The following is a 21,508-nucleotide window of genomic DNA, read 5'->3' as shown; positions in this document are numbered from 1 at the left end:
AGGGCATCTCTATGCTTTGGTGGTGGTAGATTATGCCACCAGGTTTGTGGAAGCATTTCCACTACGTACCACTACGACGTCAGCCATTGCAGAGAAGTTTGTAGAACTGTTTTCCCGGGTGGGTTTTCCAAAAGAGGTCCTCACAGACCAGGGGACACCCTTTACGTCGAAGTTAATGAAGGAGGTGTGCCAGCTCTTAAAAGTAAAACACCTGAAAACCTCGGTTTACCACCCCCAGACGGATGGCCTCGTAGAAAGATACAATCAGACCCTTAAAGTAACCCTAAAAAAAATGCTGTCTGCAGAAGGTCCATCCTGGGACAGGCTACTACCCTTAGCCCTTTTTGTGATCAGGTCCCAAAAACAGAGCAGTCTAGGCTGCTCGTCGTTTGAATTGCTGTATGGTCGGGTTCCCCGGTCGCTGTTAGAAATGACTAAAGAACTATGGGAAACAGAGGAAGAGTTGGAGAAGAAAGGAATGTTGGAGTATACCACACAACTAAGAAACAAACTGGGTAAATTGAGGGAGTTGGCTCATTCCTCCCTCGACCGGCAACAAGAGCGAATCAAAGCGAACTATGACAAGGGGAAGAAGCTCCGCAAAATAGCGGTAGGAAAATGGGCTCTGGTACTTCTTCCATCAATAAGTAACAGTTCCAAAAATGAATGGCAAGGACCCTATCAAGTGATTGAAGCCATTGGACAAACCACCTACAGGTTGCAGATATCTCCGAAGAAAACACAAACATACCATATCAACCTACTCAAGGAGTGGTTGGGGGCTCCGCCTCAAGACAGCCATGTGGTCGTACCCGCAGACCCGGTACCATCCTCATTACCACAGTTGGTTGTGAATAACGAGCTATCCCAAAGACAGAAAGAAGAGCTACAGGAAATGTTGACCCCCTTTTCAGACGTATTTTCGGATACTCCTGGAAGAACCACTCTAGTGGAACATAAGATCGAAACATTACCAGGGAAGATAGTGAAGCAACGGCCCTATAGAATTCCAGCCGCTCGCCGAGAAGCCGTTCGGAAGGAAGTTTCTGAAATGCTCCACTTGGGGGTAATAAGACCATCCCAGAGTCCTTGGTCTTCTCCGATCGTTATGATCCCCAAACCGGATGGCTCGAAGAGATTCTGCATGGATTTCAGGGCCCTAAACTCGGTGTCCCACTTCGACACTTACCCGATACCCAGGGTGGATGAGTTGGTGGAGAAGATAGGAGACGCCCGTTATATCACGACTATTGACCTCACGAAGGGGTATTGGCAGGTGCCTCTTCGTGAGGAAGATCGGAAGAAGACCGCCTTTGTGACCGATGAAGGATCATTTGAATTTACAGTTCTCCCCTTTGGCCTACATGGAGCACCAGCGACGTTTCAACGTCTCATGAACCAAGTACTGCGGCCATATACCAGTTTCAGCTCAGCGTACCTAGATGACATTGTCATATACAGCACTAGTTGGCACGAACACTTGAGACACTTGCAGACTATACTGTCAGCATTACGGGGAGCAGGATTGCATATTAATGCAAAAAAATCAAGGGCAGCCTTCACCAAAGTTAACTACCTAGGATACGTTCTGGGAGACGGGGCCATCGCTCCTCAAACTGAGAAAATCAGGGCAATAGAGAGGGTGCCTTTCCCAGCAACAAAAAGAGACCTGAGGGCGTTCCTAGGATTGGTGGGTTACTACCGTAGGTTCATTCCTAACTTTGCAGAGACCGCGGCTCCCCTAACGGATCTCCTGCGGAAAGAAGTCACAAACAGGAAGTTCACGCAGCCATCCCAGGAGGCTCTGAATGCCTTCCATTCCCTAAAAACCTCATTGACTACTACCCCAGTCCTACTGTCTCCTGACTATACAAAACCCTTCATTCTAGCGACAGACGCATCAAATGTGGGAATAGGAGCAGTCTTGTCTCAGTTGGGTGAGGATGGGATTGAACACCCGATACTATATGTGAGCCGGAAATTGTTTCCTCGGGAGTGCAACTATTCCACTATCGAGAAGGAGGCATTGGCCATCAAGTGGGCAGTAGACAAGTTAAAGTACTATTTAGAGGGAGCCCATTTTTTTCTGCATACTGACCATGCCCCTTTGAGGTGGATCCACCAGAACAGTAGCCAGAACTCTAGAGTGTTGCGGTGGTTTCTGTCCCTCCAGCCCTACTCATTCACTGTACAGCATCGCAAGGGCAAAGACAATGGGAACGCAGACTTTTTGTCCAGGGTCTTTCCTCTCCCCGATCGGGAGATGCCAGGGGGGGAGATATGTGACGGGGTGCTGGGTGAACCCCGTAATGATCTGGAGTGGTGGTCCGCCGCTCCCCTCTCACCTTGCACATTGTCCCCACAGCTACCCGAGACCGAGTGGAGCGAGAAGAAAGACGAATACTGGACCCCTCCTGAAATGGGACCCGGCTCCTTTAATTGGAACGAGCCGAGTACGTCAGCCACGCCCCTTCTCTACGGAGCAACGTCAAAAAGCGGAAGCACTGTTTCCTCGGCGGACGGCGTTTCCCTCGAGGAGGACCGTTTGCGGACCGGAAGGAGCAACGCGAGTGAGACCGGGAAGGAGGACGAGCTACAGACGTGCCCCGCTGTGGTCGACAAGCCAGGAGGCCAACGTTCCGGCGCTTCGCCCTGCCACGGTCCCGAGGGAGGAACGTGGCTTGACAAGGTACGGGGCCGGGTAGCAGGGTGGGTTGGATGTAGTAGCGTCCATACTGAATAGTTACCGCCTCGGAGAGTACCTTGTATCCCTTGTGCCCTTACCCTCACGAGCACTACGAGCACTGCGCCACGTTAGAGGATTCACTTCCACTTGACTTCCTTCACCCCCCCTTCCTTAAAAGCTGTACATATTGGACATCCCAGTAACCTTAGTCTTCTTGCCTGTCTTTTTGCTTTTGGGTGCCGGTGGACCTGTCGTGCAACGCCTTTCTGCAACGGGGAGAAGAAACCAGTCCGAAGCCCCATTGGTCCTTTGGTGTAAACGACGGATGTGTCCCAAACCCCACCTTTATTTGGCTGAACTCTTTGAAAGACTGATTTCCCATACCGGATTGCTACTTCTGTTATGCAGAAGAAGACTTACATCCCAATAAAACCTTCTTTAAAGTCCTTACTCAAAGCCCCTACGTTTGTCTTTACTCCTAACTCTGACAGAATAGAAGGGCTGGAACAACAAGAGGAACCCCCCCTGGGACACCTGGGTTGAAGATTGTACTGCTTAATGTTATGTTATATTAATTTCGATTTATATAGCGCCAAATCAACGACAGGTCTCTTAGCGCTTGCTTTGGGAACCCGTCCTGGCTTTCCCTGCGAGATAACCCCTACTGGGCATCCCCAAGGTGAAGACCAGGCATCCCATCTCGGTGGGGTCGTAGTGGAGATTAAGCAAGCTATTGCCCAGAGTTGCAGAGCGTGAACCCATGATTTGAGTAGGCACCGAGGCGAGAATTATCGAGTCCGTGGACATTTTGAGCTCAAGACTCTGCCGCGTCGGGAATTGAACCCTGGTCCCGGGGCTGACCTTTGCTTCAGGGTCAGCCTCCTCTAACCAGTGAGCCACACTTCTCCATAAGGATGAGATTAGTTAGTATAATGAATTGCATAGAAAGTGCTACAGTTCTAACTCTTCAGGAAGATCCTCAAAGAAGAAGCACCTGTATCCGGGTGGGTGGTAGATGGCCACAATGAGTATCCTTTGAGTACCACCATGATCAGAAGTTGTACTCAAAGGATACTAGAAGGCAGGGTAAAATGTCACCCTCCTGCCCTGGATGGAACAAAACACTCCATTAAAAATCAAAATATGTACTTTCATAAGTATAAAGGTTTAAACACACATGGTTTCATATGCAGTCTCTATTTTTAGGGACAATTCAATACTTTTGTTCTTTCTTGTTACTTATTAAGAATGCTTTATCAAACTATCTGCATGTCTTATTGTCTTCTACACTCCCTCTTCTGAGGCTTTAAGGTGGCACTCCTGCCTCCTACATATAATTTAATCTGACATTTCCTACCTGAGCATTATAGTACTTATATTTGCTCAATTGCGACAAGACCTTGTCATGCAGAAGTGGAACAGTGTGTGTTTGAGTGTAGCTACTGCACAAGAACACTTTATGAAACGGATATGCATCATATCCCCCATGTAGCCATATGATTAACCTGAGAAACAGTTAAAACTAGCATGGTTTCCCTGCGCTGCAGCAAAGAAGTCTATGCAGGTACTTTACTTTCATCGTGGTAATTAAATTAATTGATGCAAGATGTAATCATTCCTCAAAAGGTAACCAATGTTTCCATATAACTAGAGACTTTTTTTTACGTAGCATTTGAAACTAAGTAGCACCTAACAAGAATTTATTTTCACTGGCTGAATGTTGACATATGACGTTGAGCAGGTATTTTTAATTTAGATACATTTAAAATAAGGCAACATGTTTTCCTTGAGTACGCCAAGATTTGTCCTTGGCAGGTGTTTAATGTCATTTTATCATTTACAAGTTGCACAGTTATGACATTTAAAAACATAAACAGCACCTATTTCCAATGTATGTACTTTTACTATGTATTATTTACTTTTCCATCAAATACACCTCATAAGGTCCCCAAAAACAACTTAGGTACCGAGGTATACTTTCGCTGACACGATTAGTGCACACAACACATAATTATTTTTAGGTGTTCAAAAATTTCAGCAATGATTTCAGTAATACTCATATACTGGACTGTTCATCACTATACATCCTTACCATAACATTTTAACCACTCATGTTCATCATGCTTTTCATTCAATTAATTTCAGAATGCTGTATAGTCAATCACCTGAGGATGGTCTGTCATTTGAAATAAATTGTATTTTATTTCCACAAAACGTCTTCTACATTTCTATATCTCCTGGCAGTTAATTGGCCCACCGGGCCTGTAACACACTTCGCTCTACTGACAAAAACCATTTGCCAAAATCCCTTTGTCAGTCATTTATTTATTTTAACATTTATAAAGCGCGAAACGAAGGCCCATGGGCATCTCGGCACTAAGTAACTGCAATGTTTGGCCAACAAGGGGGCCAGAAGATCATTGATTAAAAAGCCAAGTTTTGAGGTTTTTTCGGAAAGACCATAAGGACGTGCTGGTCTTAATCGAATAAGGCAGTGTGTTCCATAGTTTTGGAGCAGCCACAAGGAATCTTCTGTCACCCCAGTTGACAGATTTAGTTCGGGGGATCACCAGGTCCAGGGAGCTGGAAGAGCGCAGTGCTCTGGATGGGCAGTAGGGGGTAAGGTTCTGAGTGAAGAACGCTGGGACAGCGTTGTGTAAAGCCTTATATACCAGGCATAAGGTTTTAAACTTAATCCTCTTCCTCACCGGAAGCCAATGGAGTTGTTTTATGGTGGGTGAGACCGGATGGAATTTAGGGATTCGCCCTAGGAGCCTCGCGGCCGCGTTCTGTATAGACTGCATTTTTGTTAACACTCTCTCCTGGGCCCCTAGAAACAAAGCGTTACAATAATCTAGGGTGGAGAGCACCAGGGAGCTTACCAGCGTTTTAGCCATGTTTTCAGGTAAGAAGGGCAGAATTTTTTTGATGAGCCTAAGTTTGTGAAAGGCTGAGGAGGATATCTGGTTGGCGTGTGGAAGGAAGTTCAGACGGTTGTCGAACATGACTCCCAGGTTCCTCACTTTGTCAACCGGGACTGGGGGCTGGCCCATGGATGACGGCCACCAAAGGGGGGACCACTCTGGAGAGAGATTGCCGAAAATTACCACCTCCGATTTGTCGGAGTTTAGCTTCAGACAATTGTGTGACATCCAGTTCCCGATAGCCGACATACCCTGGTTGAACATGTTGGCTTTCTGAAGCCCGTCATTTTTGACGGCAAGGACCAGTTGAGTGTCATCAGCGTATGAAGTGAGGCTCATCCCGTGTGTCCTGATGACATTGGCAAGGTCCGACACATAAATGTTAAATAGTGTCGGGATGAGCCTTGGGGAACTCCACACGGTAGTGACAGGGGGGAGGATTCAAAAGGTCCCACAGTGACGACCTGGGTCCTGTTGGCCAGGAAAGAGGCAAGAAGATTTAGTTGATGTCTTTCAATTTCATGACAATTCTATGTCTCGACAATACCATGGCCAATAATTCTGGCTTCCTTACTACTTCATTTTTAATTTCAGAGGCATTTAGCCCCAGCGGACATGATTTGAGTGTGTATTGGATCATTATCCTCACCAATGCCAGCAACCAGTTGCATATTTCTTTCCAGGACGCAGCAATGTGTGTAGTCAATTTGTTTTGGCTTATGAAGGTGTTATGGCATAAAGCAAATGTATATTACTTAATGTTAAAATAATCATTATCACCATTAAAAGCCAACACTAACATATCTGAGCATGTTTATTTTTAAGGATCAGAATTTAGCATAAACACCTAAATGTACTTGTTTATAGGACGCAATTTCACTTTTCAACAATTATTCTAGCCTTAATTAGAGTACTCTGAACTGTTAGGATTACTGGGGGATTTATTGGTACACAGAAATAGAAATCCCCTGGAGTAAACTTTTTTTTCCATTTCGTGAAAACACTCAAGCAGACCTGGACACAATTTTACTACTGCTCACCTCAGGGTGAATATTCTGTAATAAACAGTGCAACACTATTGGTAAAAAGGCTAAAATTAAAGTAAAAATACATAGATTTAAAAGCAAATAAAATGAATCATGCTACCTATGTAATGTTATGTTATGTTAAAAGAATTTGTAAAGCATGCGTTTACCAAAGGGTGTCTTGGCGCTAACTAAACCGAAGCATGCTGGAACAGCGCACTTAATTGTTAAAAAACCAAGCCTTGATCTCTTTCCTGAATGCCAGCAATGATGAAATAGTTCTTATTAGGACCATAAGGCTATTGTATAGCTTTGATGTGCAGAATATGAAGCTCCTACTTTCCTGATTAGCCTTCCTGATTCTAGAGATTACTAGAGTGTTGGACTTTGCGCAATATAGAGGTCTATTAGGGGTGTACCAACAAAAGGCATATCTTAGAAATTCTGGCCCTGTATGGTAAAGTTTTTTGTGCGCAGGCAGAGGAGTTTACATTTTACCCGGCTGCCAATCGAAAGCCAATGTAGCTTTTTAGAGCGGGGTATCCAACCTTTTCCATAACCAGAGCTACTTCTGATCAATAAATATAGTCCTGAGCTGATAATGGCTTTGACAATTGATGCAGAAGTACCCAGATCAGAGACATCACAATAATGACTACACATTGCAGGATTACTAATAGTGACTAATCAGATGCATGTTACAATACTGAGTGATGCAAAAATATATTCAGAATACTGAGTTCAAACAGTATCCGAAAGTAAATCATCAAGATAAATAGATGAAGATTAAAAAATGTAACTAAAACAATATGGACGTACTTTTACGATATTATTGTGGTCCATATTCTGGATATATATTTTTGGGCTGGGCATTAGCTAAAATGTGATATCAGAGTGGAGACAGGTGGTTATATTGCAGGTAATGCAGCGGTCAGTGTCTGTTTGCGTGATGTCACTGCTTTGGATAAAGACCACTCCTGGGATACTGATGTGCCGCGCTGCCTGACCAGACCCTTCGAATTAATTACTATGCTGGGGTACACTTCAGATCGCTACTTTCAGGGTAATTCCAATCTACCTGCAGCTGCCGAGCAACCCCTTCGAGACATCTGATATAAGCACTACATGTGTCTCAGCGGGGTCCATGGGAGGGGGGTGGAGGGGGATGATCACCTGGCTAGCCCACATTCTAACATGGGCTGCGTTCTCCAAGGGAGGACAGGAGTCTTTTAGTGCTATCACCAGGTTTTATCCTACAGTGGGAGCAGGTTCCAGTTAAGCCCAGTAAAGAGTCGTAAAATATTGCAGAGATGGATAGCTCTACACCGACACTTCCCTTTAAGAGTCACCCAGAAACCAGTAAAGAGATGTGTGGTTGGCACCAAACTGTAGCCCCTCAGGGATTTCCGAAAATGCATTCACCAATCCCAGTACGCACCTTCTTACTCTCCCGTAAATACTTGATCAGTCCCTCAGTGGCTTCCAACCGCAGCTCCTGCTCGGGCTTGGCGATATCCCAGAAGAAATCCAGAAACAGGCGGTTCTGTTGAAGGACCCGATGAGAGTCAGACTTCTTCTCTGGCTGCTCCATCTTCGCTGCCATGCTGAAGCTAGACCCACGTGCACCAACACAGACACCACTTCCGGGTCACAGGGTAACAGCCATGGACAAGGAAGACGGACGTTTGAAAAGCAATGAAGCAAATGATGGGCGGAAGGCTGCCTCGCTTTCCATAACGACACTCGTAAGTAAAGCGGCCATCTTGTACGTGCTCTTTTAAGTAATAGGACACACATTTACAATGTATTTATTCTTTTTTAATTCATTTAATGTCATTTTTAATTTATTTATTGCTATTTTATATAGCGCGAACTTTACCCAAAGGTGTCAGAGCGCTTTACAAAAGGACAAGTTATATTACATAAGGACGTTGGAGTACATAAAAGATACAAACAGAAAAACTCTAAATTCACAAGAGAATTATCGTAAGCTCATACGTCTACTACAGATACTAGTGGTTAGAGCTGCATATCTACAAGTTGAAAATTCACTCAAGGAAAAGATACAAACAGAAAATCTCTAAATTCACATAAGAATGGTAGTAAGTATATACGTCTACTACAGACACTAGTGGTTAGAGTTACATATATATATACAAGTTGCAAATCACTCAAGATCATATTTTAAAACGCGATTAGGGTTGGACAATTTATATATTACATATTTGTAGCGTTCTAGCTTACGCACGTCAACCTGACGTGACGTACGGCGGCCATGTTGGCGCCGGGTGCGCGCGCATCCACAGAGCGCGCTAGACATTACACGGAGCAGAGCGCCGGCCGGCGCTCCTCGGACAGATAAATCTTGTACCCAAATAAAGAAGAGTTATACTGCACCCACCTGCTGTGTGTTATTATTGACCAACATTACAGTGGCGACGAGGTCGGGAGGCACAACCAGACGACCACGAAAATACAAAAAGAGGAAGTCGGACTCCACGAGGCAGCCACGAGGAACAGAAGGACACACACAGGGTAGCCCGGCCCACCCAGACACAGGCAGGATCTAACCGGTGCAGCCCAGCCGCCTAGACAACGCGTCAAGACACGGCAAGACATACCTGAGGTACAGTGAACCCGAGGAGCGTGGCAGTGCCATAGTCAGCCACAGTAGCGGCGAATAGGCCAGATAGGCAGCGCAGTCACCCCACAGTCACGTTGACACACGCACTAAGCCCCAGTGAATCAACGCCAGGTGGGTGTAGCGCTGGCTACCAAAGAGGAGGAGGTGGGGACCAGAATCAAGAGTCCCCAGGAAGACACGCACACAGGGATCAAGGACAGCACCCCAGGCAGCCCCACGGGCAAGGGCACCAACATAACAGTCACCAGGGAGGTAAAGATGAGTACACCGGCGGGGTATGCAATAGCACCTGTGCAATTCCTTCCGAAACCCGGAGAACCACTGATGAAGTGGGAGGACTGGAAAGAATATATAGACAATTTCATAGGGGTCCTCGAGGATGAAAATGAAGAAAAATTCACCCCTCAAAGAAAGAAACGTATCCTGTTGCTTAATCTAGGTCCAGAGGGACTCAGAATTTACAAGAGTCTGGTACCGAAAAAAAGAGAAGACACCGACGACGATGTGTATGCACACGCAGTGGAAGATCTAGATGAACGTTATCGCCCCACCATCTGCGTTTCAGTGGACAGATATAATTTCCAGCAAAGGAAACAAAAGGCGGGAGAGACCGTTGAAGAATATGTAGCGGCCCTGAGGAAACTGGCGGCCACGTGCAAATACGCACTGTGGGAAGACGAGTTCATCAAAGACCAGATCGTCATGCACACCACGAGCGCAAATGTACAAGACAAGCTGTGGGCGAGCGGCGACACAACACTCAAAGATGTGCTAGTCATTGTACAGAGGGCGGAACTCGCACGGAGGTGCGCAAATGCAACCAAGAAGGAAGTGGTCACCCCGACCATGGTGAACAGAATACAAGAAGAGGAACACCGCAAAGACCAGAGAAGCAAGCCTCCAGGTACCAAAGGAACCAACAGATGGCAAGGGAAGCAGGTGAACAACGAGAGCAAGAAAACGTGCTACAGGTGCGGAAGCAGGTCCCATGAAGCACATGATAGAAGTTGTCCAGCATTCCGAGCCAAATGCCTGCACTGCGGCATCGTAGGCCACTATGAGAAGGTGTGTCGGAAGAAACAGCAAAAGGGAATGGTGAAACACGTCGACCAAGGTGAAGAAGACCTGGAGGAAGACACAGAAGAAGAAGTGGTCACCGTTTTATGCATATACGACCAAGTACTGAGTGTGGAAGGGAAGAGATCAACCAAACCCGTCCTGGACATGTCCATAGGTGGCATCACCATCACAGTAGTAGCAGACACCGGATCTCCATTTACCATTGTACAGAGGGCAGTATGGGAAGCGGAGTTCCAACCCAAGTTGGGCCCAGAATTGGAGAAATTAGACATTCGGCCGGTCACTTACAACGGTGATCGCATTCCCATGTTAGGATTCCGACGCCTGGTGTTTGAGTTTAGAGGCAGATCAGCGTGGTGCAAACTATATGTTGCGGAAAAAGGACCCTCTGTCTTAGGATGGCTAGACCAGGGCGACCTGGGAATAAAACTAGACCCAGGAGGGAAGGAACAAATTCTACTTACAGAACAGGAGGAATGGCCGGATATGAACAAATGGAAGGAGAACTACCCGAAGGTGTTCGGAGGCACAGTGGGGAGAATGGAGAAATTCCAACACAAGATTGTACTCAAAGAAGGAGCCATTCCAGTAGCGCACAAAGTGAGAAACGTACCAATGGCAGTGAGAGAAGCAGTCCAGACGGAACTCCAAGACCTGGAGAAGAAGGGCATAATAGAACCCATCACATGCGCTGAATGGCTGGCGCCCTTAGTAGTCGTGATGAAGCCAAATGGGAAGGTCAGGCTCTGTGTGGACCTGAGAGAACTTAATAAAAACATTGTAGTGGAGAAATTTCCCCTTCCCAGAATCGAGGAGATGTTGGCCAAGACCAGGGGAGTAAGGTGGTACTCCACCATTGACTTAACATCGGCCTACCACCAAATAGCACTACATCCGGACAGCAAAAGCCTAACATCCTTCATCACCCCGTTTGGGTGTTACCGGTTCTGTCGCATGCCGTTCGGGCTAGCCTCGGCGGCTGCAGTCTTTCAGAAAATGATGCACCAACTATTCAGAGACTGCGAGGGTGTCCAATACTTCCAGAATGACATCCTAGTGATGGGGTGTGATAGGATAGATCATGACCGGAAGTTAGGAAAGGTGCTAAAAACACTGGAAGTAAAAGGCCTCACAGCAGAATGGTCAAAGTGACGGTTGGGCCTGCAATCGGTGACGTACCTAGGCCATGAAATCGGACAACAAGGGGTCACACCAAAGGCAGAAAATGTAAAGGCCATCGCCGAAGCACCACCCCCCAAGAACAAGGAAGAGGTCAGGTCGTTCTTGGGAATGGCGGAGTACTATAGTAAATTCGTGGTACACTTCGCCTCAAAGACCTACAACATGAGGCTGCTGACCAGGGAGAGCACGGCGTTTCAGTGGACACCGGAAGCTCAAGCAGAGTTTGAAACCATCAAGAGGGACATCACGGGAGCTATACCGCTCAAAGGTTACGACCCACAGGGCACCACCGTGCTCACGACTGATGCCAGCGACAAAGGGCTGGGCGCTGTGCTCATGCAAGACCGAGGAAGAGGGGACATGGAGACAATCAGCTTTGCATCCAGGGCACTCACGGATACAGAAAGCAAATACAGCGTGATCGAGAAGGAGATGCTAGCGGTGGTGTGGGCCATGACAAGGTTCCGGCAATTCCTGTGGGGTACCCGATTTCTGCTCAAGACGGACCACAAGCCGTTGGTAAAGGTATTGACATTGAGCGGGCATGCCAGTGCCACCCCCAGAATATCCGAAATGTCCCTAAAGTTACTCGAGTTCAGGTACGACGTGGAATACCTACCAGGAAATCGCAACCGAGTAGCGGACTACCTGAGCAGAGCAGCCGCTATGGAGCCTGGAGAGGAAGACCCTGCAGACAAAGGGGAAATGGTGGCCCTCATAGAGGACCAGGAGAAGCTAATCAGCCAACAAGAATGGGCCGAAGCCTACGAGGAGGATACCGACATCGAAGAAGTAAAATCGTACATCCTGCAAGGATGACCAGAAAAGAAAAATGTGAAAACGAACCTTAGGCCCTATTTCGAAGTTAAGGAGGAACTATCTGTAGGAGACAAGGGGGTGTTTGTCTATAGAGGAGACAAGGTGATTCCCCCAAGGAACCTCACCAACAAGCTATTGGGCTTGCTACATGAAGGCCATTTGGGCATAGGAAAACTTAAAGCCAGATCGAAACAAAACTACTGGTGGCCAGGAATGGACATAAGAGCGGAGAGGCATGTCAGGGAGTGTCCCCAATGCCAAGGAGCTGACAAAACACTGAAACCACTACGCCCAGCTCTTGGGAAGTTTGAAGCTCCCTTCAATCCGTGGGAAGAGCTGTCCATAGACATTTTAGGACCAGTGCTAGACGACCAGGGCACGCAGAAGTACGTGTGCGTCCTCATAGACCGATACTCCAAATGGCCAGAGCTGAAAGTGGGCGAGTCCATGGACACTGAGAATATCCTGAAGTTCCTGTCTGAAACCTTCACTAGAGAAGGAATCCCCAAATCAATTCTAAGCGACAATGGGCCACAGTTCACGTCGGAGAAATGGAACCAATTCATGGCGAGAAACGGTATCACCATCAAACATACGGCAATCTACCATCCAGCGGGAAACGGCCTGGTAGAACGATTTAATAGGGTAGTGATGGGAGCCATACAAGCCGCCATATCCAGCAACAAAGACTGGGAAAAAGGGCTAGAAAACATGGCGTGGGCCTACAGAATAACCCCCACAGGCACGGGGTACAGCCCATTTCAAATATTGAGAGGACGTGAACCCTTCACGCACGACAATAGAATCTGGAAGGAAAAGGTGGTTACCAGCGAGTGGTCCCCTGCAGTGGTACGGGCCAACCTGGAAAGAGCACAAACTATTTATACAAACCACTACAACAAACGGAGGAATGTGAATGAGACTAGCCTGGAAAAGGGAGAGTGGGTGAGAGTAAAGCTAGCCACTCTACAAAAGAAAGGAGACAGCAAGTATAGCAAGCCCCTTCAAGTCAAGGAGGTGTATGATCGAGCGGCCCTGTTGAGCGACGGCAATGTGTGGTCACAGGACCGCATGGCCCGGTGCAACAAGGTGTTGAGATGGGGACGATTTGGAACAGAAGGTGAAGACATGGATGAGTTGAATGTGGAAAGTAGGCAAGGCGGAAGTGAACAAGGTGAAGGAGCAAGTGCAGTGAAGGCGCGAGAAAGTGAAGATGGGAGCGAGGCCCAAGGAGCTGAGACTTATCTGCTAGGAGGAAACATGAACAGTGATGGAGCGGAGAGTGAAGAAATGGAAGGTACTGGAACGCAGTATCAAGGGACTCAAGAGAACACCGGTAAGGTTACCAGGAGCGGAAGGCAAGTGGTAAGGCCCTCCAGATTTCGAGACTTTGAACTAGACAACGATGTGTAAGGGGGTGATCAAGACTTTGGTAAAAGGGGGAGATATGTAGCGTTCTAGCTTACGCACGTCAACCTGACGTGACGTACGGCGGCCATGTTGGCGCCGGGTGCGCGCGCATCCACAGAGCGCGCTAGACATTACACGGAGCAGAGCGCCGGCCGGCGCTCCTCGGACAGATAAATCTTGTACCCAAATAAAGAAGAGTTATACTGCACCCACCTGCTGTGTGTTATTATTGACCAACATTACAATATTTACAGAGCATGACATTCTTGCCTTCGTTCAGCCAGGCATTCAGGTGTTGTTGCACTTATGGGCGGTGGTCTTGGGTCTGTAGGGATCCTCGAGGTGGAGATGGCCGGATCATACTCAGTAATCATAATCTGTGGTGGAAATGAAAAAGATTTTGGACTTCTGGAATGCAGGGACAGGGTATTGACAAGTAGAGACAAAGGCAGTTATTAATTCTTGTATATATACATTATTTTTTTTTTAGGTCTGACCCAGAAACAGCTTTACCTGTCTTCAAAGCTTCAAATAAAGTAAAATACTAAACAAATGTTGCCAAAGCCCTAGGTCTGGCACTGGGGGTATCCTTTTAGCTTTGCAAATGCTTTTTTGGTTTCGCCTGCACAGTGGTTGCAAAATCTCTTGTCTTTACGAAAAATCATAAAAGAGGCTTAGAACCCGCCCATTATTTACCTTTATTTATGATTAGCTGTTTTTCTTTTGCCTTGGCAGTAACTCTCGCATTGCAAGTTCTACATTTTTGTTTATTAAATGCACATCTGCCTAAATAGAACGTCACTACAATGCCAGGACTGGTGGCCCAATACTTTTTTATGCCATTGTATTTTTCTTTCCTTACTTCATCATACTTTTTATTCTATTTGGCATCTTTGTGTGGTTAAACTATGTCTTCAGGAAACAGTATTCAAAGCCAAAAGTGCATTGTCTTTGACCCACTAGGATTTAGACTCATTGGCAAAACCTTTTCTACTTATTGACTTTGCCAGTGCTTTTTGCCAATGCTGCAAGAAAGCGAAAAGGTTTATAAGCATGCAAGTGTCATCACCTATACACACGTATGCATCATCACACTACGGCAGCCTAGCATGTTGGTATATGATGTGCATGCATCACCACACACTTGCGTACATGTAGCATGAGGCAGCCGCCATTTTGTTTATTTTCTGCATTTGCTATGTCAAGATAGTGGACGTCAATCTTGGAGCAGTACATACAAAAATATCTAAGCAAAAGCACGATTAATAAAGCATTTGCAAAGCAATAGGTCTCACATTACTGATAGTTTGAGGTATTGGTGTTGCAAAAAATAATGCAACGCCAATAGCTCATACTTTCAGTATTGCGAGACATGGTGCATTGCAAATACTAGCATAGTGAGCCAGGAACCAGCATTGTATGTCTCAGTGCAGTACCGCAAGCTGCTCTTAGAGGTCCCTAGTGAGCAAGGCACGAGCACTGCATGTCTCAGGGCAGTACCGCAAACTGCTCCTATAGGTCCCTAGTGAGCAAGGCACCAATACAGCATGTCAAGGTGCAGTACCTCAAGCTGCTCCTAGAGGTCCCTGGTGGGCAAGGCACCAGCACTGCATGTCTAGGTGCAGTACGCAAGCTGCTCCAAGAGGTCCCTAGAGAGCAAGGCACCAGCACTGCATGTCTAGGTGCAGTACCGCAAGCTGCTTCTAGAGGTCCCTCGTGAGCAAGGCACCAGCACTGCATGTCTATAAAGTTGGAGTTATTAGCATTTTAAATGGAAATTAATTTTACCTAGCCATGTTGCGGATTTCAGTATCTTATGTGGCCAAGGGGGACTTCTTTTGGTCACATATGGTACTGCACCCTGCAGAAGATATGGTAAATCCACCCTACCCATAATGCATTGCATGCAAGACAGTCCTAAGAGTACATTCAAATAGCTACGTCCATATATACAATTAATAGCTTTGAAATGTTACAAAAGAATGATTACATTAATTTCGGATCAGATAATACTCTGTGTGGAGCTGATGAATGGAAATTTATAGACGGTCTCAAATTAATGTGAGCTGTTCTAGTGAGTGAAGTACCCACTGCCACTCTAACTTACGACAAAGTGGGTGTCCTGCCTGAAGCCTTTAAAGAAAATAGTTCCTAGAGGTTGTAATTAAAATCTAGGGAGTAACAACACATGTAACAGGGGGTGTCCTCATGGGAGGTTACAAGAAGTGGAAAGGTGGTACTAAGGGGGACTAGTGAGCCTATTGACCAATAAAAAGCCACAATTTATAAAGGTCTTGGACAGGAGCCAATTAAAAAGATGGGCAGAATGTAGTCGCAGCTTTATGCCCATATCCTGAATACAGCATGTCTCGAAGAGACAGAACAAGTGCTGCCTAGGTGAGACCTAAACAAGCATTTACAATGCAATGGTCTCGGCATTGTTAAAGTTAGAGCTATTGGCATTGCTCATGACATTATTTTTATTTATGTTTTTGTTTCTAAAACATATAAATAAATGGCATTGTCATTTACAGTGCCAATAGCTTAATCTCTCGCAAATGCGAGACCTATTGCTTTTGCACCCACACACAGAGCCCTACACACATAGAGCCCCACACACACAGAGCGCCCCCCCCACACACACACACACAGCCCCCCCACACACACAGAGACACACACACAGAGACACACACACACAGAGCCACAGACACACACACAGAGAGCCCCCCACACACACACAGAGCCACACACACACACAGAGCCCCACACACACAGAGAGCCACACACACACACACACACACACAGAGCCACCCACACACACACACAGAGCCACACACACACACACACAGACCCAGAGAGCCCCCCCCCACACACACACAGAGCCCCCCACACACACATACACTGTCAGAATCTCCGGGGCGCGGTGGGACACCGCTGACCACAACCGCCGAAAATGAGGCTGATCCACACGTCACGAGCGGCTCAGGAACTACAAGGTCCGGCATGCTTAGCGCGCTCATCGCGCACCCGGAAATGCGTACTTAATGCGCATTGGACGGAAGGGTCACTGTCGAATATTTTGGTTGCTGGCCGGCCGCCCGTTGTGTCCCGCTGTACCTTGGATCCCGGGAACACGGAGCTGTGTGCAGTTTCGGCCTTGGAGGAGGTTCTGCATTACGGAACTCAGGTACCCAGTTACAGGAAGCGAGCGGCTGCTCGTTTCATATTACCGACTTAGAGTCCGGGTAGAGCGTTGGTTTTTACGCTCCCGGGACGGACTCGAACAGAGACGCCCGCCAAAGGAGGTGGTTGCTGCGTCTCTGTTTTGGGAGGCTTGTTCAGAGATACGGACCCCTCGGTGGAGCGCCCGGCCGAGTGTTCCCGAGGCGAGAGTCTGACCTAAGAGAACGCCTAGGCGAGAATACCCCGTCAGACGTTCTCGAGCAGCATTTTCGGCCATTACTCTGCACAGTGTCCTCTGTTGGCTGGATACCAGGACTGGTGTCCATGCAGAGGACGGTTGGTTCTCAGCCCTCATAATCCCAGGGCTAACGACTGATGGGTAACGTATGCATTGCCTTTACTTTGCGAGACTAAGAATCGCTTGTACTATAATTTTACCTAACCTATGTGTACTTGTGCTTATTAAACAAGAACATAGCAGTACACTTGTATCTTGTGGGGTTTTCTTACTATACATACTCGATCCCGAGAAACAGGGAGATTACATACACACAGAGCTCCACACCCACAGAGAGCCACACACACACAGAGAGCCACACACACACACAGAGCCACACACACACAGAGCCACACACACACACACACACACACACACACACACACACACACACACACAGAGCCACACATATACACACAGAGCCACACACACACACACATAGAGCCACACAGACACAGAGAGCCCCCCCACACACACACAGCCCTGCACACACACACACACACACAGAGCCCCACACACACAGAGAGCCACACACACACACAGAGCCACACACACACAGAGCCACACACACACAGAGAGAGCCACACACACACGCACACATAGAGCCACTCACTCACACAGAGAGACACACACACACACACACACACACACACAGAGCCCCCTCACACACAGACAGAGCCCCCCCACACACACGCAGAGCCCCACAGACACAGAGAGCCACCCCCCCACACACACACACACAGAGCCCCCCCACACACACAGATAGCCCCACACACAGAGAGAGCCCCCCACACACACACAGAGATCCCCACACATAGCGAACCCCCCTCACACACACAGAGAGCCCCCCACACACAGAGAGAGCCCCACACACACAGAGAGCCCCAGACACACACAGAGAGCCCCACACACACAGAGAGAGCCCCCCCACACACAGAACCCCCCCACACACAGAGCCCCCCCACACACAGAGCCCCCCACACATACAGAGCCCCATACACACACAGAGCCCCCCCACACACAGAGACCCCCCACACACACAGAGCCCCCCCACACACACAGAGCCACACACACACACAGAGCCCCCCCACACACACAGAGAGCCCCCCACACATACAGAGCCACACACACACACACACACACACAGAGCCACACACACACACATAGAGCCACACACAGAGCCACACACACAGAGACACACGCACACACACACACACACACACAGCCACACACAGGGAACAGAGGCAAGAAAAAACGATCACAACGAGGGAACAGAGGCCAGAAAAAACGATCACAACAAGGGAACAGAGGCCAGAAAAGCAAGCACAAAGAGGGAACAGGGGGCAGTAAAGCAAGCACAATGAGGGAACAGGGGGCAGGAAAGCAAGCACAACGAGGGAACAGGGGGCAGAAAAACGAAGAAAACACGAGCGCAACCAGGGAACAGAGGCAAGAAGAAAACACGAGCACAGTCAGGGAACAGAGGCAAGAAACACGCGCACAGCCAGGGAACAGAGGCAAGAAGAAAACACGTGCAAAGCCAGGGAACAGAGGCAAGAAAAAACACGCGCACAGCCAGGGAACAGAGGCAACAAGCACACGCGCAGCCAGGGAACAGAGGCAACAAACACGAGCACAGCCAGGGAACAGAGGCAACAAACACGAGCACAGCCAGGGAACAGAGGCAAGAAGAAAACACGAGCACTGCTAGGGAACAGAGGCAAGAAGAAAACAGGAGCACAGCTAGGGAACAGAGGCAACAAACACGAGCACAGCCAGGGAACAGAGGCAAGAAGAAAACACAAGCACAGCTAGGGAACAGAGGCAACAAACACGAGCACAGCCAGGGAACAGAGGCAAGAAGAAAACACGAGCACAGCTAGGGAACAGAGGCAAGAAGAAACCATGCGCACAGCCAGGGAACAGAGGCAACAAACACGAACACAGCCAGGGAACGGAGGCAACAAACATGAGCACAGCTAGGGAACAGAGGCAACAAACACGAGCACAGCTGGAGAGAAAGAGCTGGGCATTAGTGACATGAAGCGCTTGAGGGGGGCCGAGTGGGTGGATGGAATCTGCTTCGGCGGCCAGGTTCTCCAGATCCCGCGGGTGCAGCGAGGCGGCGGGCAGGTCTTCTGAGGCCTGCCAGGAGTCCGTGATCTGTGCCCAGGCTTGCCTCTTGTCCGTGGCCCTAATCCGACAGCCGGGCCCCGGCGCAACCACCACCTCCGCCGCCTCCTCCTGCATGGGGACCTCCCCACCCCCACCAGGAGCTAGAACAGGGCCTCTCCGCCGCCGGGGCTCTCCAAGAGCTAGAACACGGCCTAACTAAATCCTGTTTATCTTACAACACAATGGCCACAAGCAAAAACAAGCGAGGGGGCGGAGGGCGTTGCAGGGTGGAGAGTGGGAGGGAGGAAGAAGGGTGTGAGTGCGCGGGGTGATTGATAGCGGCCCTGCCAGCTCAGCCCATGCAGGCAGCTCCTCCTCCTACCCTCCACGGGCTGGGGCAGCGAGGGTAGGGAAGAGGGAGGGCACCAAGGGGTGAGGAGGTGGGGAGGAGCACAGAAGGGGCAGGGAGAGAGACAGGGGGAAAGAGAAGAGGTGGGAAGAGACGGGGCAGGAGGAGGACACCACCAGAGGAGGGATCGTGAAGACAAGCGCTCGCCATTTGTATTTAAGCCACGTCCTTTTCAGACTGGGGGGCGTGTTTTTTGTTGAGTGACTGAAGACGTCACGGAGAGAAAGGACAGCAAAAAACGCGCCCCTCAATCCGAAATGGACAGGGCTTAAAGTGACAGACACAGCTCTTCTCCAATGGCTGGCCACCGTTTAGGAAGCCAGCCAATGGAGAAGAGCTGGCTCGTTTACCCTCCATACTAGAAAACATAAAATCTCGGCAGCGAGACTGCGCAAGCGCAGCGTATGCAGGCCGAGACCTAAAAAGGAATGGGCTGCCAGCAAATGGCAGCTTTCATGCCCTCTAAAAATTGTATACAGAAAAAGCCCAGATGGGTTGGGCTGCAACAGAGAAACGCTTTGTGGAGTAGTCAATGGGGAGAGGGATGAAAAGAATCAACAGGAAGTGGGCAGGAGGGAAAGAGAGATGTTTGTGGCGGGGAGAAGCAAAATGAACCAAAAAAAAATCCTGTCTAGGGGTGGAGCAATAAATAGATGAGGTGGGGCTGAGGAAGTAAACCCAGAACACACAGGATGGAGGCATTTCTAGGGAAATCTGCACATGATGGAGAGAACAAATAAACATGTTCACTTCGACAGAGTGCTGACAGAAAATGAAAAAAATAGTTACCTGAATGGGTACAGTAGAAGGCTACAGGTCACCCTATTGTATTGTATTTGCATTTATATAGCGCTTATTACCCCTGACGAGGCTTCAAAGCGCTTGTTCGGTGAGTAGCATGCTACTCTGGAACCCATAAAAGATTAGTGTTGAATTAGTATCGTGAAATATGAAAGTAACTTGAGTGGTAGATAGGTTAGTCAGTTTAATGGATTCAGAAGGATAGCGGAGGGGTAGAAGAGGGAAAAAGGTTTGCATTTATATAGCGCTTGTTACCCCTGATGGGGTTTTGAAGCGCTTTTTTAAGCGAGTAGCGTGGTACTCCGGAACCCATCAAGGATTAGTGGTGAATTAGTTTAGTGAAATATGAAAGCAATTTGAGTGGTGGATATTAGTAAGTTATTTGGATTGAGAAGGATAGCGGAGGGATAGAAGAGGTAAAAAGGTTTGTATTTATATAGCGCCGGTTACCCCTAATGGGGTGGTGAAGCACTTTCTTGGCGAGTAGCACGCTACTCCGGAACCCATAAGGATTAGGTGTGAATTAGTATAGTGAAATATGAAAGTAATTTCTCGAGGCTGATGGCGGCAGCGTGGTGTTGTGCAGAGCGCAGACACGGAGCGGAGCTGCGGTGATTGGGGCGCTTTGGCGTCTCGGTGTTCTTCGGCACCCTTTTGCTGTTTTGCTGTGCAGGACGCAGAGGCAGAACGGAGCTGTGGTGATTGGGCGTTTTGGCGTTTCGGTGTTTTTTTCGGCGCCCTTTTGCTGACGCACAGTCGGGAGAGTTGGAGAGTACGGCGGATGGTGGATGACGGACGCCGTGGATGACGGACGACGGATTGAATGTTTTTGCTGCACTACGCTGATTTTCGAGTGTTAGGAAGCGGCAAAGCTCTGAGTGCAAATCGTTTTATGAGACAACGTTCTTGTGGGAAAAATCAGAGCTGCAAGCTGTAAACTGCAAACTCGGTGA

The 21,508-nt window shown here is 48.2% G+C and overlaps 1 protein-coding gene across 1 annotated transcript in view; it reads right to left on the bottom strand.

Moving 5' to 3' along the window:
- The window catches only part of MYBBP1A (MYB binding protein 1a), a 517,888-nt gene extending 509,589 nt beyond the window's left edge, over positions 1-8,299 (bottom strand). The window contains exon 1 of the mRNA XM_086954610.1: positions 8,074-8,299. Coding sequence (XP_086810736.1) covers positions 8,074-8,238 — 165 coding nt within the window. The 5' untranslated portion in view covers positions 8,239-8,299. The remainder of the gene's footprint in view (positions 1-8,073) is intronic.
- Positions 8,300-21,508: the final 13,209 nt, after the last annotated feature.

Source organism: Lissotriton vulgaris, chromosome 2_1 (assembly GCF_964263255.1).
Source record: "Lissotriton vulgaris chromosome 2_1, aLisVul1.2, whole genome shotgun sequence".
NCBI classification, from domain to species: Eukaryota; Metazoa; Chordata; class Amphibia; order Caudata; family Salamandridae; genus Lissotriton; species Lissotriton vulgaris.
The sequence above is the reverse complement of the archived record's forward strand: the minus strand, read 5'-3'. Positions and strand labels throughout refer to the sequence as shown.